General features: G+C 35.5%; 1 protein-coding gene across 1 annotated transcript in view; it reads left to right on the top strand.

The window, feature by feature from the left end:
- The window catches only part of Pli (E3 ubiquitin-protein ligase pellino), a 157,750-nt gene extending 131,771 nt beyond the window's left edge, over positions 1-25,979 (top strand). Inside the window, exon 10 of the mRNA XM_090398813.1 lies at positions 23,740-25,979. Within this exon, the coding sequence (XP_090254939.1) occupies positions 23,740-23,866 (127 nt within the window). The 3' untranslated portion in view covers positions 23,867-25,979. The remainder of the gene's footprint in view (positions 1-23,739) is intronic.
- The last annotated feature ends 827 nt before the right edge of the window (positions 25,980-26,806 follow it).

Genomic DNA, 26,806 nt, shown 5'->3' with positions numbered 1-26,806 from the left:
CTGTATTTTAATTGAGAAAACGTGATATATAATACTACAAACATAAGTGTTCTACAAGTAAGTCTAATAAAAATTAGTATTTTTCTCATTCATTGAAGCTTTAATTGCATACAATACACAATTATAAGTTTCTGTACAAATAATAAATTAATGAAAGAAAATTAAATTCAGTGTTTTACTCGTGTATACAGGTCCAAGCAGTAAGAGAATTAATTGAAAATCCAGTTAATCTAGACTTATTCTTCACACATGAAAAACAAATAATAAATAAATAAATATTCTTGAAATCATATGGTATTGAGCTACACATTATCAACTTAAGGTTTATATTAAAACTTCTGTATTTCTTATTCAGTTGCTATCTTATTGGCAGATGAGATAGCATTTGGCAATGTAACAGTCATACTACAAATCAGATGACTGATTTGTAGTATGAACAAAATACTAAGTTGTTCATAAGTAGCCAGATACCATGTGATTTATTATATATTAAACAGCAGCTTGTTCTTTGGAATTACATTTGAAGCAACTAAGGCTGTCAAGGCAGTTGCTTCATGTATCTTTGTCAGTTTGCCAGGTTTTTTTTTTTTTTTTTTTGTGGGGGGGGGGGGGGTGGACATAGTTTCATCTCTTATGAGATAAAACTGCAGCATAAAGTGAATAACAGTTATCTATCAGTTACAGTCATTTACTTTGCGTGCTTCCTGATGATTCCCATTTCTTTGCTGCCTAGTATCCTTGCACTTAAATATCAAAACATCCATCAGTATAGATTAAGATCACTGCTCTACATAATGGAAAGCCATATCTTGCATTCCTTTTGCCTACTGCTGGGATAATTTAGGTTTTAGATCCAAATTGTCTGTGTCACCAGGTTCATCATCGATCGTCTGTTTGGCAGTAGTTACTGCCTATATGCATTTTGTATTATTCATCATATATTATTTCTGGAAAATAATGTTTATTGCTTTACTGTTATTATTATTGGAGTTATTACTTATTAGGTAAGTATTTCCATATAGTCCAAAGATTCCTTCACTGACAGAGCACTCAAAACCATCTCTGGCAATCCATTCATTTCATTCACTATCCCCCAAGCAAAAAAAAAAAAAAAAAGAAAGTTTTGTCCTCACACCCTTGATAACCATGCTGTTACACATCTTCTAGAGAGGACTACTTTCTCTCTCTCTCTCGTCCTGTCGCATATCAAAAAAACTTCTGTAAAACCACTTTTGCAACTTACACGTTTCTGTCGTATCTCTTTTTACCTCTGGATCCTATCTGCCACTCATCATTCCCAAGAAGTCCTGGCAACCAAATCTATGCATAGTAAGTCAGATATGATCATACAAGCTTTATAAAGTAGATAATAACTTTCTTATCTTTGCCTGTCAGAATGTTTTTGAATGTTTAAGTGATCATTTAAGCTATTTTGTCCAGTTCTGTAATATCTTTGCCCACACTACCAGCTTCTTTAAATCATTCTGCAGGATCTCTGCATTTATTAGTTATTGCATTCTGAGTTCACCATAATTGACAAACAAAATATTCCTTCTTGAATCATCTTTGCTACTGTTAATGTACAAATTATGCAGCAATAACCCAAGTAAGTTGCAGCAGAATAAGCAGTTGCCGTAATACCTGACTGTTTAAGTCTTAGTTTGCCTACTCCTTGATTCGACTCCACCATATACTGCTCTTTGATGCCTGTCCATAGCTATCTTGTTGGGTTCTGTGCAGTAACCTTGTAAATGCATTTGCAAAATCTAGCAGTATCATGGTGTATCATTTCTCTTATCCAACTCATTTGTCACTTTATTATAGAAAATTACTAGCACAAGACTTTTCTCTCCACCCCTCTTCACAAAGCTGTGTTGCCTCACCCTACAAATACCATATTCCTATCCACTCATTCCTCAATTCTACCCTTTGAAAAAATATTTGAAAGTATTAAAAAACAACATTTTCAATATTTTATCCATCACTAAGATATTGATTGGTTAATAATTGGCTAGCTTTGTCTTGAAGCTTGTACTTTATGTAATGGAACTGTCTTGCCCTCTTTCTCCTCAGCAGTGCCATGCCGAGACTTTAAATTAGACAACCTGGTTAGGGGACACACCTGCTAATTCTGTTGCACTTCTTGTGACACCCTATTCAATCCTATTACAGTATTAACACTTAGATTTTGTAATATCCCATCATGTCTATTCTTGCATCAGTCTGCTACATCTTGTCACTGTAATATCTCTGCCTGGATAATAAGCCCTTGCAAAGTGAAGACTCTGTAATTCAACTATTTCTTCTTCTCATAATCTAATTTTGCCTTCTCTGCCATACTAGTTAACTTCTTGCCTGTGCTTGTAGTTCTCATTAGCTTGCTGATCACATTTCTCTTTGTTTTCTCCACAAGATTTTCTTTCTTAATAGCTCCTGCTTAAAGACACTATTCATCCTTATAACTCCCACTTGATTTATCCTCTTGACTCTGAGTATGCACTTTATTGTGTGTATCCTTGTATTTCCTGATAAAGACTAACCAAACCATTTAGAAAGTTCACTGTAAGTAGTATTCAGGCAGCAAAACTAAATGATGGTTGAAGGAATACAGTTTCGACATAATACATTGCTGATGATTGGCACTGCTGAAAGATGAATGAATTTTTTGTAATTTAGATAATAATAATAGGTTAATTTACCGTAGTTTATTTTATATGGGTGCATGATAGACTGAGTTATTTAGTTTTAAACTGTGTATTTTGTTTATATTTGATATTGTTAGTATGGTACATGTGCATGGTAGAACAATGACAGTAAAGATGTCACTGTTGGGTGAATTGAATTTCCATGATATTGTTCAGTGCAGTGTGTGTATGTGTGAGATGTATTCATCATGAAAACTGAAGGATTTATGGATGTAGAACAAAACCTGTGAGTAGTTGTGGAGTAAGTGTTTTAAGAGTGAGTGAGTGCCAGTTAGATAAAGAGAACAAAGCAGGTATTTAGAGTAGACAGTATCGAAAGTAGACTGGAAAATGTTAATAATGGAATTAATGTTGAATGTGCAATGATAGAAATATAGGAAGTGGACCTTAAATAAGGAAATAGCACACCTGCATGCTATCCTTCACAGAACAAAGTACAAAATCAAAAATTTGCAGATCAAGGCTAATAAAACAAAATATACAGTTGGTTGCTGCTATATGCCAGGGGGTTTTCAAGGATGATCTGAAAGACATGCATCAACAAATTAGTACAATGAGTGCATATCAAGTAATTATTATGGTGTGGGGGTTTCAATTATGGAGATATAGATTGAAAGGAAGGAAATGAAATATACACCTACTGAGAAATAATTACTTGAGGCAGCATGTGATGGAGATGACTCAGGGTGCGAGAGTATCGGATCTGGTTATAGGATCAGAAGAGCTATCCATAACCAAGGTGGTCACGTTGCCTCAGATTGGGGAGAGTGACCATGCAGTCTTGACTTGGGATGTTGTAAAACATTAGGAATATTCTGTCAAGAATGGATATATGTGGAACTACAAGACCGGTGATTATGACAAGCATAGGAGGAAATTCAAAGCTGTGCTATGGCATAAAACCCTGCAAGGAGATAGTTAATGGGCATCTAGAGGAAGCTATGTTAAATTGTATACCTAATGTAAGGAGGATTAATTAGCTAGGAGTTATATGGATGAGTAATATCATTAAGCCTGAGATGCAGAAGAAGAAAATGTTGTGGAGGGGTATGTAAGCACAAAAGTAACCAGAAAACTCAAGAACAGTACAGGGGTCAGGCAAGAAAGGTGACTAGTGTAGTAAGGAATGTAAAATCGGATTACGAGAAAGAACTAATTGAGTAAGTCAAAGGAAATCCGAAAGAGTTCCTTCATTATGTGGCAAGTAAAAGGAAGAATAACCTTAATGAGTGAATGGTCAGAGGTGACAGAAACAGATAAAATAATTGAATTACTGAGTGACCACTTTGCAAGGTCCAAGTGTGAAGTTAATGCTGTGACATGTTGGACAGAGTCTATGTGAATAGAGGTGATTGAGGGTCTTAGGATATTGCAGAATCTCAATGTAAATACAACTATGGGATAAGGGAACTGGCATTGCCTCTGACTAGGCTGTTTTATTTAAGTTTTTACTCCTTGGAACTCTTGTAGAGTTCCAAGGAGTAGAAACAGCACAAAATAATTCTCTTGTATAAAGGTATGCATTTTGGAGAAAATAGATTACAAGCTGTGTACTACATTGATAGAACTGTACTCCAAGAAATAGATGAAGCTAGGGATTTAGAGATAGTAGTAGTAGTAGAAGACAAAGAGGACATATTACTAAGGTTGCTAAAGTAGCTCCTAAGATTACTTGGCTATTCAAGAACACACTAACAAGTAGAGATAAGGAAGTACTTATTCCTATTTGTAAGGCCTTGATACATCCTCATCTAGATTACTGTGCTCAGATCGGGTCTCCTAGGTTTCTTTGGGATAAGGAAGTGGTGGAGAGGAGTCAGAGGCGAGCAACCAAGATAGTCACTGGTCTGTGGAATGTTTCCTTTGAGGATAAATTGAAGATGTGAGCAGCAGAAGTTGGTTGATAGGCAAAAAGAGAGGGGATATGGTAGAAACATTTAAGTTACTTAAAGGGCTTTATAGGATTGCAGTGGAAATGTTTCAGCATTTGGCTAGAGGTGACAGAACAAGAGGTCATCCCAGGAGGTTGAATAAAAGTATCGTTAGTAGGGGTGTGAGGCCTAGATTTTTGCTTGGAGAGTTGAATGAATGGAATGGGTTGCCAGAGTCAGTTGCTAGTGCTTTGTGTGTTAATGGGTTCAAGAAGAAGTATGACAGATTGTGTAGATAGTTTGGGTCTCTCCCAATGAGCCTTTGGACTCACATACAGTAGTAATAATAATTACTATTATTGTTGCTATTTGTAGGATGCATCATCATTATTAAATTCCTGACATGTCAAGGGGATGTACATGGATATGATAGTACTACAAGAAAAATTTACATCATTACTAACTTTTGTAAGATGCTTATTTCAATAATTAGAATTCTGTTTCTTAATTGTTATAAAATATATGGTGAAAATTGTTCGAAACATGTCCTATGCAGAATTTTATTTCATGTTCATTTTGAAGTATTCCACTCACCCCCCCCCCCCACTCGTCATGACCACTCACAGTAACTGAATTATAAATATATAATTTTTTATTTATTATAATCTTTCTTTGCAATTTTATTATTCCAACTACTAACTTCTTTTCTTTCTCGGTCTAAGTATTGAGTTGTTTATAGCAATCAGCTAAAATTATTGTAATTTTTACAAACAGATTGCCTGTTATTGTCTGTACTTAAAGTCTTATCTTATCAATGAGGGTTAATGTTATTTTTTATCCTTAAAAAAAAGAAATGGAAGAAAGCATGAAGAACATGATATAATTTTTGTGCACTTCTGTTCATACAGAATCTTTTTTTTTTTTTTTTTGCATTGAATATGCCATAACATTACTTTTTTACTTAGTTATTTTGTAATAAAAAATATTCTTGTGCTACTTTGAAAATCTCATCTGTCACACACTGTATTCTTATTTATTAAGTGTTATAAGAGGCAAATTTCAAAAACTAATTGCATTAGATGGGATTGTATTACACACAAAGTTTCAGAAAAAAATCAGAGGATTTAACCCACTATTCAGAAAAGTGTTTGGAGATGATTGTGACAGCTTACACACACACATACACATTGCTTGGAAAGAATTCAACAGACATCCCCATGAGTGAGGCATCATGACATAACAAGTTATGTGTTTGTAATCTATATAAATTGGAGGAATATGATACTTCCAAGTCAGTGTGACTATGTCCGGGTGAAATGGATGCGAGAAGGGAACTGACGGAGTTTGAAAGAAGTGTTGTAATAGGATGCCATGCTGCAGACCTATCTGTTCATCAAATTGTTGACAAATAGGGGCCACCCATCTCGGTATGGTATCACAATTAGTGATACCATACTGAGATGGAATGGCAATGAATAGCAATAGTCAACTGCAAGTGTTACCTGCAGTGCACCACACTCACCGAACATGACTGTAGGGTTCTAGAAGGACAGTATGTAAAAATTACCATTCATCACCCTCCACATTGAATATGGAGTTCTAGACATCAACTTCAACACAGATCTGCACAAAAATATTCAAAACCAATGCTCACAACATGGGTTTCCAAAGTAGGACCACAATATGCAAGTCCCACTTTACACGAACCAACATGCAGCATCATCTTCAGTGGACGTGGAAGCTTGGAAAATGTGTTCTGGAGCGATGAATCATGCTATACCCTCTACTGAGCAGATTAATGGGTATGTGTATATTAATGTATGTGTGTGGTGGATGCCTAGTGAACAGGCTCTTACCAGAGTGCATAACCCTAACTGAAATTTTTTGGCTATGTGATGGTATGGTCCTCTGGTCTGGCCTTGGACTTCTATTTGTGGTGCCATGAACATTGAACTCAAAGGGTATCTGAACATTCTGGAAAATGCAATGCTTCCTACTTTGTCGTGTTTCTGCAGAACTGAGCATTGTCTCTTTCAGTAAAACAATGTACTGTGTCATTTATTTTTTGACGGTATATATTAGAACACAGAATAATCAGTAAATGATTATTTATTGACTTATTGCTGATATTTCGCTCGTGTTATAACCAGCATCTTCAGAGAACAAAAACACAGTTTGTCACAATACGTGAGACTATAACAACATGGTGTAATCAATGGACTAGTTAAACTAAATTGTAGCAGCAACACAAAGACTAAAGTCCTAATTTGGCGTCCTCTATCTGGAAAAAAAAAAAAAAAAAAAAAAATGTGCAGCTACCACACAAGACTAGAGTCCTAAAAAAGAGGAAAAAGAAAAAAGCCAATACTATTTTTTTCTTAAGATGACTGTCTCCCAGATTTTAGGCAAATTTATACAGTCATATTTGTTGAGATTTGGAGTGTGTTTCAGGGCTTCTGTTGCCTCTAAGAACAATCTCTCCGACTTGTAAGAGTTTCTGTGCGGTACTTTTGTTTTCTTCCAGTTGATCCTGTGTGCAGGGGTATCCAAGGTATGGTCTGCTAGGCCTGACTTGCCATAGTGATAATTCCTGATGTGTCTTTTATGTTCACTGATGCAGATGTTCACAGTTCTTTCTGTTGGACCGTAGTAGGCTTGATTACACGAGCAGGGTACTTCATAGACTCCTGGATGTGATAAAGGAGGAATGCTGTCCTTGGGTGAACGGTTAAGAGTTGCTAATTCGACACACGGTCTGAATATGGTGCGTAGTTCATGTTTATTAAGAATTCTAGAAATCTTTTCGGATGTACCTTTAATGTATGGGATGGCGATTGTTTTGTTGTAGTTCTCTGTGGTGGATAGTGGGAGGATTTCTTAGGACCATTTAGTATTTTGTTTATTTTATGGGTAGCCATTGGCCAAGAAGGTGTGGTGTAAGTGAGCCAGTTCAGCAGCAAAAGAATTGTCATTGGAACAGATTGCTTTAGCTCTGTGGGTTAGCAATTTTAAAATAACATACTGTTGAGAAAGGTGATGGTGGGATTGTTTGTGTAAATATCTCCCTGTATGTGTGGGTTTTCTAAAAACTGAAAATGATAAGGAACCATCTGGAAGACGTGTGATAAGTGTATCCAGGAAGGACAGACAGTTCTTAGCTTCCAGTTCCATTGTAAAGTGGATTTTTGGATGTTGGCTATTTAAATGCGCTAAGAATGTTTCCAATGTCTCTGGGCCATGTGGCCAAATAGCAAGCACATCATCAACATAGCGTGGCCAGAGTGTTGGTTTGAGAGTGGCTGTATTGATGGCTGGTTTTTCCAGGTGTTCTATGTAGAAGTTGGGTAAGGGGTGGAGCCCATGGCTGTCCATCTGTTTGTATATTTTCCCTTTCCATGTGAAATATTCTGAATGTATTGTGAATTTGAATAATTCAAATATGTCGGGGGGGGGGGGTTACTTCAGTAGATTGTTGAGGGTTTCTATTAGTGGTATATTTGTGAATAGTGAGGTGATATCAAAGCTAACCATTAAGTCTGAGCTTTTTAGGTGGGCTGAATTTTTGACAAAGGAGGGAGAATTGTTTGTGAGAGTGGCTAGTAGCTTAGCTAAATGTCCAGCCAGTTTGTATGTGGGACTATTTATACTATCCACAATAGGGCGTAAGTGTGTACCTTGTTTGTGAATTTTTGGTGCTCCATAAATCCTAGGTGTTTTAACATGGAAGGGCTTGAGTTTGTTTACTGTGTCTTTGGGCCTGGAAGTGACTTTTTTCAATAATTTACGTGCCTTATTCTTTTGTGTGTTGATGGGATTGCAATCTATAATTTTTTATATTGACTGATCTTGTAAAAGTGTGTGCATTTTGTTTTCATATTCTGTTGTGTCCATCACCACGGTTGCATTCCCTTTGTCTGCTTTTGTTATGATGATCTGGCTATTATTCTGTAGCTCTTTTACAGCAGTGATTTCCTTATGAGGGATATTATTTTTAGGAGGCTTGGACTTGATTAGGATGTTGGCCACATCTAAACGTATGTTATTGGCTATTGTTGGAGGCAGGTCGTATATTTCCCATTCGATGGACGCCATTATTTTAGCTTTTGGAACTTGTTTAGGAGTCACGGCAAAATTGTGCCCTCGACTTAAAGCACTAGCGGCTTCTTTGCTTAATGTGAGTGATGATAAATTCACGACGATGCGATCTTGTTGTAATTGCAGTCGTTGTATAGCACTGCTTTGTTAGAGGTTTTCAAACTTTTTTTGGTGTCGGTTTTTGACTATGTCAAATTCTTTTTTTGACGTTGCGTCGGTGATGTTGTCTAGGATCTCCCATAGTTCTGTATTCAGAATATTATATAGTAATTCATGTAGCGTATTGATGGTTGAATTTGATTTTGCTAACTCCAGACGAGTGGAGATGATCTGTTCTCGTAATAGCGCTACACTCGCTCGTTATAAATGTGTTGGGCTTTGGCCGAGTGGAACTTGTTTTTGATTTTTACACAGTTCGGTATTAAATTGGTGTCTCTGCACCTCTTTAAGAAGGCTAACCTGTTTAGTTACCGCGCCAATTTTAACTTCCACTTACCATATTGTCATGTCTTGCGTATGATATCATCTCCATGAAGAATCCTTAAACGTGTAGAAAGACTTATGTGTTTGTTGTACATACTAAGCTACTAGCCACTCTCACAAACAATTCTCCCTCCTTTGTCAGAAATTCATCCCACCTAAAAAGCATCTTACAACACCATACCCTAAAAAGCTCAGGCTTAATGGTCAGCTTTGATATCACCTCACTATTCACAAATATACCACTAATAGAAACCCTCAATCTACTGAAGTCATCACACTCCCCCCCCCCCCCCTTGACATATTTGAACTATTCACAATACGTGCAGAATATTTCACATGGAAAGGGAAAATATACAAACAGACGGACAGCCATGGGCTCCACCCCTTAGCCAACTTCTACATAGAACACCTGGAAAAAACAGCCATCAATACAGCCACTCTCAAACCAACACTCTGGCCACGCTATGTTGACAATGTGCTTGCTATTTGGCCACATCGCCCAGAAACATTGGAAACATTCTTAGCGCATTTAAATAGCCAACATCTAAAAATCCACTTTACAATGGAACTGGAAGCTAATAACTGTCTACCCTTCCTGGATACACTTATCACACGTCTTCCAGATGGTTCCTTATCATTTTCAGTTTTTAGAAAACCCACACATACAGGGAGATATTTACACAAACAATCACACCATCACCTTTCTCAACAGTATGGTGTTTTAAAATTGCTAACCCACAGAGCTAGAGCAATCTGTTCCAATGACAATGCTTTTGCTGCTCTCATTTTTAGGACTCTAGTCTTGTGTGGTAGCTGCAAGTTTTTTTTTTTTGTTTTTTTTTCAGAGATAGAGGACGTCAAATTAGGACTTTAGTCTTTGTGTTGCTGCTACAATTTAGTTTAACTAGTTTGTTGATTACACCATGTTGTTATAGTTTCACGTATTGTGACAAACTGTGTTTTTGTGCTCTGAAGATGCTGGTTATAACACCAGCGAAATATCAGCAATAAGTCAATAAATAATTATTTACTTATGATTCTGTGTTCTAATATATACCATCAAAAAATAAACAACATGTACTACGAACACATAAGTCTTTCTACATGTTTAATGTACTGTGTCATAAATCTGCTACTGTAATTGTGTGGACATGAATGTCACCACCCTTGACTGGCTTCCACAGAGACCTGATCTCAGTCCTATTTGAACATCAGTGGTTGTAATGATAAAAATAAAATGCTATTTTCTGTGTTCTGTATTCTTGAGATAGCCATATTTCTTGTTTTTACTTTCAAGTAATGTAAAACTTGAAATTTGCTGTGTGCTTCTAGGACAAACATTGGGAACTCTTCCACATATGACGTTTACATTTCCTAGTTGTGGAAAACTGATGATTTCACATATATTCCAGAAAACTTTGCTCTGTAAGCAACTGTGACCATGAGATTTTTTTTTTTTAATGCTGTTTCTAAAAGAAGATAATAATTATTCCAGTTTCATTCCTTTTTTAGAACTTAGGTTCTTCCCAATGCAAAACAGACAAATCAGCCAGCAGACATTCAATTTACAGATGTAAGATAGATGGTCCATAGTGTATGCCTCCAGCACAGATGTGAGGCGAGTGTGACAGTTTTCTTCAGTTAGTAAAACCTAGGTTTCAAAACCTTTCTCGTATGCTATGACAACTTTCATCAGGGCTTTTCAACTGAAGATGAGTTAGCCAATCTCACACTGTTATGATGGATTTGCCATACCAGGACAACTGTCTGTTGTCCTGGTATGGCAAATAATCAAATAATAACTAATAATGGTATGGCAAATATGACAAATAATAATAAAAAATAACTGAGACAACTAACCCTGTGATTTAGTTTTTGACTGGAATTATGGCAGAAGCAACTATGAGGCAAGTCCATTGCATGTCTGATATTTTTCAGCTGGTTGGCCCGTTTTTCATAATTCAGAACAGGCCAACCAGCTGGAAAATATCAGACATGCAATGGACTTGCCTCATAGTTGCTTCTGCCATAATTCCAATCAAAAACTAAATCACAGGCTTAGTTGTCTCAGTTATTTTCTTGATTGAGACAACCAAGCTTGGGTAGCCAACTGGATATCGTCACTGTTATTTTACTAAGTAGTTGCAGATTAAAATTCCCCATACTGGCTTGAATGCTTATGAAAATGTATAGATGGTAGATGAATTTCGTTCTGTAAATAGCATAGTGTAAGACCACCACCCAGTTTATTGGAGGCTTTAAACATGTTTAGTCTTATTTCTTATGTTAATTACCCCATATATAGTATTAATGTATTATAGATATCAGACTTTTGTGGTTGCAGACATAAAAATTTTTGTTTTTATTCCCTCAAAAATGTACTATTAGCCACTTCGAAGGAACAATTTTATTTTGTGTGTATTATAAAGACCACTTTTAAAAAAATAATCCTCTTCGAGAGGAACTGGAATTAGTACAGTCAGGTACCTCTATCAATATTTATGGTCCTGAAAAGGACTGTTCAAAATTTATATATCTTGAACAGCATATAACACCCTAAACAAGGATGAGTGCTCAAAGCAGTTCTGCATTCAGGACACTGGATTTTTTTATTTATTTTTTTTTTTTTTTTCCCCTTCTTTAAGCAGACAACATTTGCATGCAGGTTTTTTAATTATTAGCTGTGGATGGTAAAGGTTTGAGATGAGAAAATGGTTAGAATTATCATTGCTCAACCTCAGAGGAAGAATTGCCTGTTTTTCTACTGCCAGAAGCATAAGTTTGTGGCAATGTTTTTGCAATTTCTACTCTAGAAATTGCAAAATCTAGATATGTTATTTTCTTCTTTTTGGCATTTTAGTTCTAGACAGACATTTCTCCACAAGGGTCTGTCGCTTTGACAATTTTCTTCCATTTGTTTCTATCTTGGGCATCCGTCCTTTCCATTCCAATTCTTACATATCCCTTTTGATGTTTCCCCCCACCGTCTTTTCCTTGGTCTTACTTTTCTTCTCTTACCCTTCCGGTCTTCTCCATAAATGGCCAGCCCACCTCAATCTACTTTCTCTCACTTTGTCTCTAATTTTTCTAACCCCCATCTCCTTCCTTATATCTTTGTTCCTCTTATGCTCTTTCCTTGATGTTCCATTTATCCATCTTGGCATCCTCATCTCTTTCTTTCCAGTTGTTCCTCCTAGTTCTCTTTGTTGCCCATGTCTCTGCTCCATACAACAATGCTGGTCTAATGACTGACTTATATATACAGAGTTCATCAAAAAAATGTGTACACACTTTAACATATGTCATCTAAGGACTTTTTTCAAAGTTGGATCAAATTACGGTAGCAATGTGTAGTATGATGTTCTCTCAAAAGATGTCATTACTCACATGAATACTAGCATCAACACATGACCGGTAGGACAGTCAAACAAAATGGTCAAGGCACCATTGTTGTTCGAGGAACGCAAGACCATTTTAAAGTCATATTTCAAATTTGAGAACGTTGTTGAAGTTCAACGACAATTTAAGCTTAATGGAATAGTGAATCAGCAATTCGGGCAGACATGTGGACAAGGCAGTCAAATTAATGGGGCTCAATGTCTGGTGTGGATTGTCATCTAGGGCAGGGGTTCTCAACCTTTTCCATTGGTGTACCACTATATTTAATTCAGGATATTAGATGTACCAGTAAGCAAATTTATTCTGGAAAAGTGTGATTTATTGATCCCAGGGACAAAATAAGCATTTCTCTACAATACTGGTGATTTATTTATTTATTTATTATTTTATTCAGATATTTATTGGAGAAACAGATACTCTTTGAATCTATTCAATGAATTGTTCTGTAAAATGTGCAATTTTTAAAAATTATAAGTGAAATACATAAACAAATTTTGCAAACACATATTCCTGATAATGATACTCCAGTTCTCAAATAAACTTACAATCAGTACAAGCTATAAATGTAACACATTTTTAATTACAGAACTCACATTCTTGTTTCAGTGTGAAGGTTGTGTGTTTTTAGATAAACACAACTTCCTAATGTCTGGTTTCAACTGACTTAATTTGAGTCTTAAATCGGGTTCAACATTCGGCTTATTCCTGTACTTGTTTTTGATATAAATGAGAGAAGAAAACGCACATTCACAAAGGTAAGTAGTTGAAAACACCAACAGAAATTTTACAGCTTTTTCTGAGATCATTGGATATTCATTTCTTCTTGCCAAGCAGAGGTTTGTTAAATCCATCTTCTTGATCGTTTGCCTGAGACGTCCGTCGCAGGAGAGCTTGATCAATTCACTTTCTCTGAAGAACGTTTCTGGTAAGGTGTCATCAATGGAAAACGGCTCTCTGATCCAAAATTCTGAAGCCAAGTTTTTTGGGAAGTATTCCTTGAAATCTGTGATTAGACTCCGAAGATGCTTCTTAATATTCACTGCCAGTTCGCTGCGAAGAAGAATTTCATTATCAGTTAAGAAAGCATCTAACAATGGAAAGGAGCACGTGTTTCCAGTATCGATTTCTTTAGCGATGAAGCCAAGTTTTTTCCTAAGAGCCGCAGTTTTATCCTGTACCAAGAATAAGTAAGTACGCGCACCCTGAAAGCTCGTGTTCAGCTGGTTGACGTGGCAAAATAAATTGCCAGGTAAGCCAATCACGCAAGCAACAATTCATCAGTGAAATAATTCAAGTCTGAGTCTGAGGATCTGTTAGAGAGAAAAATCTTCACTTCTGAACGAAGTTCAAACAGGCGGTTCAAGACATTTCCCCTCGACAGCCACCTAACTTCGGTGTGAAGTAAAAGAGAATCGTGTTCATCACCCATTTCATTGCACAAAGTTGAAAATAATCGTGAATTCATAGCTCTGGACTTCATGAAGTTAACAATTCTCACACTTTCATTCAAAACCGTCTTCAGAGCAACAGGCATATTTCTTGCAGCTAAAGCCTCGCGATGAATCCTACAATGTACAGATTTTGCTTGCGGAGCTACTTTAATTTTTGCAACAATGCATTGTGTTTCCCAACTATTGCACGTGCAAAACACCAACACATTTGTTCCACTCTATATCATTCATTTTCATAAATTGGTCTAATTTTTAAAATATTCCATTTGAGATTGTTCGAGCAGGCAGTGGTTCGCAAAACAAGAACTCTTTCTTCACTGTTTTCTCATCTATAAATCTTATATACGTACGATAATGGGCCATGCTGGTAATGTCAATAGTTTCATCCAATTGTATGGAAAACTATTTACTAGCCGAAGTTTTTCTATTAACTGCTCCTTAACATTTGAAGACAAATCTGAAATTCTTCATGATACGCTGTCATTGGACAATGGAATCATTTCAAGTTGTTTTGCTGCCTTTTCCCTCAAACTTATTCTAAACATATCTGTAGTTGCTGGTAATATGAATGACTCTCCGATCTTGTGAAGTTCCCTGCCTTAGCTATTCTTAAATTGACTTCATAAGATGCCTCCAGAGCCTTCGTGTTAAATCCTGAAAATGAGGATATTTGTTTTTTCCTTGCTGGCAAATCGGACAGTTTTCTCTGGAAATATTCCAAAGGTTGGTGTTTTAAATCGCCATGCTTGGTTTCAAAATGACGTTTAAGAAGGGAAGGTTTCATCGAATGTTTTGATAGCGTTTCATAACAAATCACACATTTGGAGAAAAGGTGCGGTTTCTTCTCCAATATACGTAAAACCAATATGATAAATAACTAAGATTGTGTTTGCTTTGTGCTGTACGGGGATTTTTGTTGCATTCTTGTACAACGATGTCCTCCGTCGGTTGGTTAGGATTCGAAGTTGTGGCTTCTGAATCCTAACCTAAGAAGAATTATCCCCCCCCCCCGCTTACTCTCATTTCTCCCTTCTATCTTTTTGAGGACCCGCTTTTTAACCACTTATTCATGTTTCATGTTCCGGTTTCTACCTCTGGCACAAACTACATATAAAGATGACAATTTCACCAGTAAAATCTCACATTCAAAGACAATAATCGAAAACCATTGTCACTTGATTAATACTTATTAAATTCAAATTGAACTTCCGTATTATTTTTGTATATTATTATACAAAATTTTTAATGATAATGTAAAATCTAATTGTTTTCATTTAGCTGCATGAAATATTTTAAGTAGAACTGTTAAATATTTGGCCATACATTTTTAATTCTCAACTCATGTTGCGAGTAAAAAAATATGTTAATTTACCCTTTTATTGTATACTCTGTTTTCGTACCACCCGACAGTGGCTCACGTACCACCAGTGGTACGCGTACCATAGGTTGAGAATCCCTGATCTAGGGGTTTAATAGGACCAGTGCTTTTTTTCTGGCGGTATGCAGTACCGGCACCTTTTTTCTTAAGTTTTTAAAAATTTGTGATTTATTGACAGCAGAATGTATTATAAATATTCCAGTAGATGGTACTGTGTTCACGAATTGAATTTTCAGTTTTGATTACTCGTAAGTTGGTACCCTGTTTTCCTGTTTCATAGGTTGGTACGCAACAGGAAATAGTGTTCACTTACGATTGCTTCCAATATCAATTTATCAATTCTACATTCACTCTGCAACAGGCAGGTGTTCACATGAGTTTTGAATTAATCTAAGTTAAAGCAGTGCAGTCATTGTTCAAAATGAGTGAAAAAAGGAAGGCTGAAGAAGCAGAAATTGTTGAATCTACTTGTGATCCTGTAAAATAGAAAACTAGCACTGAAAATACACTTGGTGAAGAGGATCACGAGACCAAGCCCGAAGATCCACATGGTCAAAAGGAAGCAGATTCTGATAATGATTGGCCTGAATATTGGAAACTTTTGCAGAAAAATGACTTTTGCAAGAGAAACGAGTGGCTGTGAAGTGTACGTGATCTCAGAAGTCTTGCTGTCAATAAACACATGGGAATGAAAATATCAGCGGCGTGGGTAAATGGTAAAATCAGTCATTTTGGAGAATCTCGCAAACAACAGTTAATGTCATTAAGAAAAAAGATTTACGATCATAAGGAGAGTGCAGCACACAAAGCGCACCAACAAAGCAACACGACGAGGGTATATCGGGGGATATGTTACAAGTGTGGAAGTTGCTGTAATAACATCTTCGTGGTGAGTACCGGCACCTTTTTTCCCAGAAAAAAAGCACTGAATAGGACCATTCTTCTTTGAAGGTACTGTTACTGGTCAAGTATACCTAGACATGTTATGCACATCCATTTTACCTGACATTCATGCACTTTATGGGAATGATCAATTTCTCTTCCAACAAGATGGTGCACCACCACACTACCACCAAGACGTGAGATGAGAGTTTGCAGGCACAGTGGATAGGACGAAGAGGTGCAGTTGAGTTCCCCCCCTCCCCACGTCCTCATGATTTAACATCTTTGGACTTCTACCTATGGGGGACTCTAAAGGATGTAGTGTATCATAGAAAAACCAGCTACACTGGTGGCCCTTCAGAAAGAAATTGAAACGGCATGCACAGCAATCCCACACTTTGGCCAACGTTGCCCAAGCAGTATTTCACTATAATAATAAATGTCTGGATGCTAATGGTAACCATTTTGAGCACCTCGTGTAATTGTAGAAGTCAAAGGTAATTTGTATTCATCCCTTGATGTCTGTATAAATTTAGTATGACAATTTTTATACAAGTTTTTCTTTTGTTGAAGTGTCTATACATTTTTTTTTGACTGACTATACTTGTTTTTACTTTTTTCCAGTGCATTTTTGTCACATATCACTCCTGACATCTCCTTCCATTTTAGTCCAACCTGCCCTAATTATTTCTCTGACTTCCAAGTTATATGTGCCTTCTCTCTCTCAATGGTTGATCCCAGGTACCTAAAATAGCCCAACTTCAAAATGATAGCTTCTGATCACACCTGTCAACTCCACTCATAGTATCATTGTATGCACATTCAGCAATTCTTCTCCACAAATTCCATTGTTGGATTGTGCAGCGAAGACAGCAGAAAAACATCTTTTTTTTGTCTTTCCAACATAGTGAAAAGACTTTCCCCTTGCTGAAAGACTCATATTCCCCTCCCCTTTCAATAGCTTTCTTGATGCCAGATTAGGAAGCATCTCTCACCTCTTTTAATTTATGGTACCATAACTATCTAGACAATGCTGTAAAAGCAGATTGGGGAGTTCAGGACACATATAGTAGTTGTCTGGTGTAACACAGTAACCTTTTCCCAATAAAAGGTCTAGGAACTGCATTACTACTCACATCAGTAAGACGAGATCCAAATATTTATCATGCTCGAATGCAGTTTACTTTTTATATAAAGTTTTAAATCCCAAAGATATTATCCACTTTGCCTTTTGCAAAGCATAAAAAATTTAGCCGCATACTTTGCTTTCTTTTTGGAAACATACTGCTTACATTTTAATTTACCTTTGAATGGCATAAGGCTTTCATTGATACTAAATCTTTTGTGAATGTATAGTGATCTAAATTTCTGATGAATTTTCATCAGAAAATCATAAATTTTATTCAGGACTGAGCAGTGTGTTGCCATTATTCTGAAAATGCAAATACCATACTTCATGATAAAACTGAATTGTTTTTCACTCCTAACATCGTGAAATAATAATTATTATCTATTATTATTACGCAACATCTCCAGGGAGTCCAAAGACTCATCAAGGGAGGGCACCTACTCTACAGCTCTCAACCAACTACAACTAACTGCAATTGCACCAACACCATCTACAGCCTAACACCACTAGTATTTCCACAGACAATCACAAACATCCATGCCCACGGCAGGATTCGAACCTGCAGCCTTTTGGCTGGAGAGCATATCTGATCTCCAAACAAAAAAAAAATTAAATATATTAGGAGTGAAAGTGAAGTGAAAGGAAGCATGTTCAGCATCCATTTTGTAGATGAATACATTTTGAAAGTGGGCTTTTTCATGATACCTTGCACAGTCAAGATTACTATAAATGTAAGTAGCATATTGATATATACATCCTCTGTCCAAAAAGAAACCGAATTTTTCACAAATAGAAGAAACTAGTGGTGCCACCTTATGTATCTTTTTGTTGTCGAAAGTGGCAACCTTCATTAGTGTTGTGTCAACTGTTTATGACATTGTTTCATTAGAAGCCGAGTTATAGTGCCAAGAGTGACAGTGTGTTTTGACGAACGGTTGGAAAATGAGTTTCAAATAGAGAGCTGCGATTGACTTTTGTGTTAAATTTGGTAAAAGTTTTACCAAAACAAGCATACTGTGATGAATGCTTATCCGATACGTTTACGAGTGGTTTAAGCGATTTCAAAGTGGTCGTGAGACACTTGAGGACGACGAAAAGCTGGGCCTTCCAAAAACTGGACTGAGCGAAGTTAACATCCAAAAAGTGCGTGATTTCATCAAAGAAAACCCAAAATCATCCATGAGATTGATTGAAGATGAATTGGGGATTCCAAAGTCAACTGTGCACAACATTTTGACCGAGAGTTTGGGCCTTCATAAATTGAATTCGTGATTGTTCTCCACAAGTTGACTGATGACCAAAAAATGTATTGAATTGAACACTGCAAGGACCTCATTAAAACTGCTCGTTAGGACCCAAACTTCCTTGAAACAATCGTTTCAAGGAAGTTTGGTGACGATATGTTGTGTTTTGGTTACTGGTGACGATATGTTGTGTTTTGAGTATGAGCCCAAAACAAAGCTCCATAGTGCTGAGTGGAAACCCACAGAAGAGGGGCATCTGAAAAAAAGTCGCTTGGAGAAGTCAAAAGTAAAGACAATGCTAATTTGTTTCTACGAGTCCAAGGGCATTATCCACAAAGAATTCATTCTGCCTGGCCAAACAGTCAATGGTGAGTTTTATCTCAAAGTTTTGAAGCGATTTATAGCGAGAATTCATTGCATACAGCGTGAATATCGTGATGCAGGCAGCTGGTCACTTTTGCACGATAATGCACCATCTCATCGTTCAGACATTGTGAGATTTCTGAGCAAAAACCAAGTTTGTGTGTTGGATCACTCGCCATATTCACCTGATTTAGCACTTCTTTGACTTCTTTCTCTTCCCCCGACTTCATTTGCCGATGAAAGGAAAGCGATACGACACCATTAAAAACATTCAAGTGGAAGTAATCATGACCCTCAAGAGTATCCCAAAAACTGATATAAAAAACTCATTTAATGAATTAATTGACCGTGCCAAACACTGTATCGAAGCTGAGGGAGAGTATATTGATTAAAATAAATTATTTGAATAATTATAATTGGCCTGTGTTTTATTTTCTATCAAAAGTTTGGTTTCTTTTGGACAGTGGCTGTATTGGGCTCCAAAGTTGGCAAGCATAAAAATTGTCTGTTCTACTATGAAGGAAAGAATATCATCTGAAAATTGGAGCCTAAAATGTTGCTGGAATCAAAGCCTTCAGTAATTCCTGGCTTACCTATGAATGGAAACTGTGTTGTGCATTCAGTGGCAATCATTGATCTTCTGCACAAAGACATATCTAAATTATAGCAAAATCGCTATCTTCAAAAGCTAGAAAAACTTCCCTCATCATCAGTAGAACAAGAGCTACTTGAAAGGTGAAGACTCCAAGTTTTCTGTATCCTAAATTTTTCTTTGATTATCCTGAATGCTACTGCTCCTGCTACTTGCCATCTCAGAAATTGTCTTAGATATACTAACTAATATTCCTATCTGCCTGAGTAATAGGCTGTGAATTATTGCCGATTGTTGATCACCTATTGAGAAACAGAAGAAAGAATGTGTCCCAGTAGTCACTCTAAAAAGTCCCAGACAATAGCTGATTATCATGCATGCAGAAATTTCTTGTTTTGTTTTGTTTTTCATCATTCTGATTGATTAGCAGACATTCAAAAATATTATTCTGATGTTGCTTTTGTAGGATGACAGTGTTTTATAAACATTAATTTCCTCCAGATTACCCAATTATTGCATAATTACGTGATTTGTAATATTTACAACTTAGTTTCAGTATAAAGAATTTAAAAATTAACTGGCACAATTGCTTTGGAAAAATAACAAATTAAAAAAATAATGCAGCTATATTATATAGTAGTGTGTGGGGGGGGGGGAAGGGAATTAGTCATCAAAGGCAAAATTAAATTTTAATTCTATTGGGAAAATTTTTTAAATGAAATTTCACTTTCGATGCATGCACCTATACATACGCTGGTGTTTAAAAGCTAAGAACGAACTATATTTTTACCTGGATATGAAAAAGTTTTCATGACAACAGCTAAATATGGACATAAATTTATTGCCAGCCTACTACTAAATTATATTATGCAAAAATTGTGTTATAAATTTCTTACAAATTAAATTGCAATACATTTTTAGCAAAAGGTTACAAATTTCCTGATTCTTGATATGTGATGTTGAGAGCTGCAATGCAGCTCTCTCAACATCACACCATGCTTAGCACCAAATGATTCAGGAGTTCTTTAGGCAAACTGACCCACTCCTCTTTCAGAGCAAGGATAAGGCTATTTGTTTTTTGGAGGGAAATTTCAAGCAGCAATGCATCTCCCTGTTGTGTCCCAAACATGTTCTGCGGGGGTTGAGATCTAGGGAGCATGCTGGCCACTCGATTTGATTAATATCCTTGGTCTCCAGAAGCATCTCCACCACTTGTGCATGATGTGGTGTGGCAATGTCATTCATAAAAATGAATTCTTTGCCTACAGCACCATTGAACAATTGAACATGGTGTTGAAGAACTTCATTGCAATATCGTTCACCAGTTTATCCTTTTTTCCAGCAATTGTAGCTTCGCTTGTCCACTAAGCATAATTTCATTAGCATAAGCAGAAAAAGTGTCAGCTGGAATTAGAGGACATGGTGTTGAATTGACGTGGACAAGACACCAATGAGCTAATTGGTGTCTTGTCCAAATTTTATAGATACGACACCACTGAAAACATCCTCTCTGGTGAGCTGTAGATAAAGGGGTGCAGACTACAAGGCCTTTAGGTGTATACGCCTACTTGTTGCATACATCTTGCAACAATTTAAGTGTTGAGATATCAGCATACATGTGCTTGACCTGCTCTGGTGCGTTGATTACATTTTGCTGTTATAACCAAAAATCTGTCTTCATACTCCATGGCAGAGCAAGGAGTATGAAGACAGATTTTTAACCTCTTAGCAAACATATGGAACACATTCCATCAGTTTGAAATGCTTCCCAGAGCCTAGATACAACGTTATGTGAGATTCCAAACTCTCTGGCAATATAGATATTGGACATAGTAATTCTATGTCCTTCTTCAAGCCTTCCAATAATTTTTCACTTATGTGAAATCATCTAGATGATGACTTAGAGAAATTACAAGACATCAAAGTTTGCAACTTTATTCCTTCATGAAAAGAGCTTCGTTCAAACACAATTTGCTTAACACATCCTTTTACCTTTTTCCCTGTTGAGTGCTACCATATGATTTGAAAATTTGAATGTGTACTTGCTTTCTACTGGAAATCATCAGTTATACAAATTGCCACCAGCTGATTTGTGTGTGTGTGCACACACGCATGCACATGTGTGATTGCAATAGTGATTACAATTTGCAGTTGTAATCTTCAGAAATAGTGTTCATCCTTTGGTTTTGGACACCAGTGTATTTTGAATGATAAACTATAGCAGAAGGATATCTACTTTGAATTTCCATATATCATAATTAGCAGAAAGCATATACATAACAGTTTACTTCATAGCCATTTTTTTCAATTTGTAATGAGTGATTCTGGGAAACCAAGAAAGTTGAAGTACAAAGAACCAGTTTACATCATCAAGATTACACACTTCGTAACATGATTAAAGAATTTTATATTGTTCTCCATAAAGCTAAATTGTAAAAGTTGACGTTATGCAATTTGTGAAGTATTCTTTGAACTATGATTATGAATAAAAAAAATAAAACTTAATTTGTAATATATGGGATTTTTTAAATTTTCTTTTTTTTATATTTAAGATTTGGAATTTTACGATATAAAATAACTCTTTAACAAAAACGATTATCTTGAATCAGGTTCTGAGTAGTGACCCCTTTCCATAATGCATAGCAATATACATGTCCATAAGTAAATATGCTTTGCATTACAGGATGCTAAGACAATCGATGCAAAGTTAGCAGTCTATATATACAAGTAGATTAGTCATGACTTCACTTACAAACTTTGTTTGCTTGCACTTGGGTAAGAGTAAAACAAGAATAATTTCTTGTCAAGTAAAATTTTACTTTATCACCATGTAAAAAAACTTTCTCTGATGCAGGTAGTAAACCTGTAGTACTGTGGGTGTGCTAAGGACTTTTTTCCCTATTTTTATTAATTTTATATATATATATATATATACAGGGTGTTCGGGATAAATTTGACAGTTTCGTAAGGAAAAAGAAAATCTTCTTTGTATCTATTAAATTTAATGAATTGACAAAAAAACATTACAGGCAGAGTTAATTACAATACTATCAACAAAATTTACTCAAAATAACCACCATTAGCATCGATCACAGCTTCAATTCTGCTTCGGAACCTCGAACAAGCTGATGATACAGTCTCCCTGGGAAGGGCCGCAAAAACTGTTTTAATTTTATCCATTAACTGGGCTTTTGTATTACTGGAAGTGCGATTGGTGTCTTTTTCAACTGCGCCCCATACAAAATAATCCATGGGGTTAAGGTCTGGGGAGTTTGGAGGCCAAACATTTGGACTGGTGAAGTCGTAGAAATTTTCAGACAACCATTTTTGACTTTTCCCAGAGGTGTGGCAAGGGGCCGAATCCTGCTGCCATACATACGGCCTACCATTGGCTACCCTTGTTATCCAGGGCTTGACTACAGTTAGCAACTCCACAAACAAAGCCCGAATTCCAATGCCAGGGTTCTTCAACACCTGTTCCTGCAGATTTGCGAGGAATTCTGCTGTACGAACGCAATCAGATCGTCTGCTAGGGATCTTTCTTCTTGCTACATCCTCGTAGTCACCATTGCAAGTCTCTAGTTCATGCCTGATTGTTTTTACTGTATTCAGGGAGCATTGGGCAGCAGTCGTAATATCCTTATTTTGATGGCGGGCACGAATCATCATGATACAAGTTATTCTCTTCCATGATTCAGGTGGGTTCCAGCTATCCATCCTTTCTGACATCTTGTATATGAATGAAGAAGGGTCCAAACTTTTAAATGAAGAGAAGTGTGTGTTAATACATGTAACTTACGGAAAAATATAATTAATTATAAATATGTCAAATTTATCCCGAACACCCTGTATTTATTTATTTATTACCTAATCTGAAAAACCTACTCTGGAGACAAAACATGGAGCTTTCTTAGGCTACTTCAGGCCTTCAATGAGCAAAATGGTAGTCTCATGCTAGATGATAAAATTCATCTCTCAAATAAAGACATTCACAAATATCCATACCTATAATGGATGAACCTACAGCCTTTTAGTAATTGAGCTATCATTTTAACTATCAGAAGGAGATTTAATCAATGTTTAGGAAGATATACTTTTAATATTTCATATTTTTATCCATTGCTTACTGCTTTTTATTTGTTTTTAGATACTGGGCATCTGTTCCAATTCCCCATGGTACAAATGGATTTCAAGCTGCATGTCCATTTTGTGCAACTCCTCTCTCAGGTGATCCAGGTTATGTGAGACTGATCTTTCAGGACCATGTTGATTGAAAGTTTTTATTTTATTTTATTTTTATTTTTTACCAAGTGGTGTTTGTGGGTTTTTTCTCTTTCTAGTTTTTCCCCCCTTTTTTTGAAGACAGACTGTGTATTCCAAGGATGATTATCCAGACAGAACAAATATAGGCTGCCAGGATATCTTTTGAATACTGTACTGTTTCAAACTGACCAGTGCAGTTGCAGTTATCTTCCAATGATAGACTGCTTTATCTCCTTAAGCTAATAAAGTAATGGGAACTATAGAACAACAGAGTTAATATCTTGAAGTTCTCAGTATACCAGAAGCAGTGTCTGCAAAGAAATTATATGTATGGCAACATTTGTTTATGGTGACTAGAAACTGTACATTCATAGTTTTGTTTTATGTATTTAAGTATGCAAATTATTAGTCAGGTTGAAATAGATGCTGTATAACTTTGTCTAAAAGTATGTCAGAAGAGTAGTTTTTTTAAAAAAAATAATAAATAAATAAAGGCCTCTTCAATTTATAATATAATTATATGAAACTTTTCCAAGTAGTAAAAAATTATGAATTCACCTTGCATGTTTGTTTCTGCCTGTATTATTTTAGCCTTTTCTTTTTTTTTTTTAATTTTGCTATCTTACTTGCTTATGTGCTACTTTGACAGACTAGTTGTGAATAATAAGTGTTAAGTATATAATCTGTGATTAAATGCAGTGTTATGTTCTCAACAGCAGTCCACACATAAAAAGAAAAAAAGGAAAGAAATTGAAAGAAATAAAATCCTTCCATGTTTTTTATATAAATAATTTTCTTAAGGTTATGGTTGTAGAAGTACATCTGAGATTCTTATTGCAGCGAACCAGACAACATTGAAGAATTAACTTGTTTTTGATTTACCTACTTGCCTGTTAAATTTCTTTGTGGTCACAAGCATCTGAAGGAGGTAAAACTAGCTATCTTTAAGCACTTAGATATAAGTAGTAAACTAAGTCAAATGTAACTAGTCACAGACCTCTTGCTACAGAAATTAATTTTTCCAATGTACAGTAATCTTTTAATAAGTAATGAATATTTTGGTATGTCATCTTTCATGAAAATGCTAGTGTTTCCTCATGGAGAATATGAGGTCATGTTGATATATAGACATTTATGTTTTCATTATAATATTGCAGAACGACAACTTATTTTGTTTCTAAGTTCATAATTCACACTATTTGAAAGAGAAGTAAAGATAATTCAGATTATCAGATAAACTTTGATAACTGAATGGAAATAAAAACATCAGTAGTACAGGTTCATCTTAGTAATTGTTTATTATAAAGAGGAATCTATCACTTACAGCCAAAAATAATCACTCTGTATTGTTCTAATTTTTTAAAGGTATTTCAGCAAAAGTTCATATTGCACTACTTTTCTTTCCTGACTTTTTTGGGCATCTGAAGTATTTTTTTTAAACTGTTTCCCTGTTTCACATGAAATATAAATTATAGATAACTTATGTGGAGCTAGTAATTTTAGGAATTATTCTTATCTGCTTATTTATGAATAAAAATTTTATTTACAAACAGACAATCTTTTTTGTATAACAAAAATATTCTGGTAAGGCAGTACTTTTGTCTAACAGAATATCGACTACAAATGTATATAAAATGTAGTGACTTTAAACTATTATCTGATGACACTTGAGTGACCTTTAAATGCCTGGTGAAAAACTTGGAAAATAATTATTTTAGAACTTAATTTAATTTTTCATCTGCAGACACATACATAAACAGGTAAATATATGCAGTATATAGTCTAGCCAATTAAAACAATACAATAAAACTTTGGCTGTGTATGTTAATATCAATTGTACATAAATATAATGATTGTAAGCTTAATGGAAGTTTTATTTGGTAAGTTTATTTTTATTTTATTTTATTTTTTATTTTTTTTTGCTTATTTTAATACACATTAACTAGTTTTTTTTTTTAAATCATGGTCCTTTTTTATGTGTGACCTTGAACGCTGAGGATATCGTGAAATAAACTGAAATAGAACAAAAAAAATGTTGTATCATATTTTTTTCTCTGCTGTCAATTTTTAATGCCACATTTGTAATTTTTCTGTACAGTATTAAATAAAGTGCTTGCAAAATAGTCAACTTTGAAAAAATCTGTTATGTATTTAATATTTGGAATATTCTGAAAAGCAAGTTTAATGTAGCTTCTGATATTAGGCATTAAACAGAAAAGCTAAGCTTTTATGGTAATGGAACTAATCCCATGAACACCAACCTTGCTTAAGATTATTAGATTTTTTTTTCATTGCAGTATTAAATCTGATTTATTTTTGTATGGTTATATTATTTGAAGGATTGGGATGGTGATATTCGGTGCAGAATTTAAAATTAAGCCAAAAAATGATGTGGGGGTAAAAGATGAAAACTGAAGAAAAAGGATATGTCAGAAAGAAGAATAAAATTAAGGAGTCAGTGAATTTAGAGAATATGTACTTTTTTAAAATTATGAACCTAAAAAAAAAAACAGTAAATGGCTGATCTGTGTTGGGCTGGTAAAATGCAAATCAGCGAGTTGTATAAGTATGCAGGTTATTTCTCTGGATTCATCATAATGATATAATAGAAACTAGTCTTCATTGCTGATTTCCAAGAAAATGGAAACCAGCCATACTGCTCCAGATCTCTAGCAATAAGAACCAACCAATATGCAACAAATAGGCAAAGATCCTATCTAATCTCACCCTAATGGCAATTAAAGAAGATAAATTATTCTCCTTTACTCCTAGCTAATTCCAACTAATATCTTTTCATCTACTGAAAAGCCCAGAACTAGTTTTTCTTACATCTATATCTGATGACAAATCCACTGAAACAGTCAGCACACATTTGGATTATTTGAAGAGTATTGCAAATTTTCACTCCATATCGCAACTTTCTTAATTGTCTTCTGTCCAATCACAGCAAA

Source organism: Typopeltis vanoorti, chromosome 10 (genome assembly GCF_054136105.1).
Source record: "Typopeltis vanoorti isolate ZY-2024b chromosome 10, IOZ_Tvanoo_1.0, whole genome shotgun sequence".
Taxonomy (NCBI): domain Eukaryota; kingdom Metazoa; phylum Arthropoda; class Arachnida; order Uropygi; family Thelyphonidae; genus Typopeltis; species Typopeltis vanoorti.
This window is presented reverse-complemented; position numbering and strand designations above follow the sequence as displayed.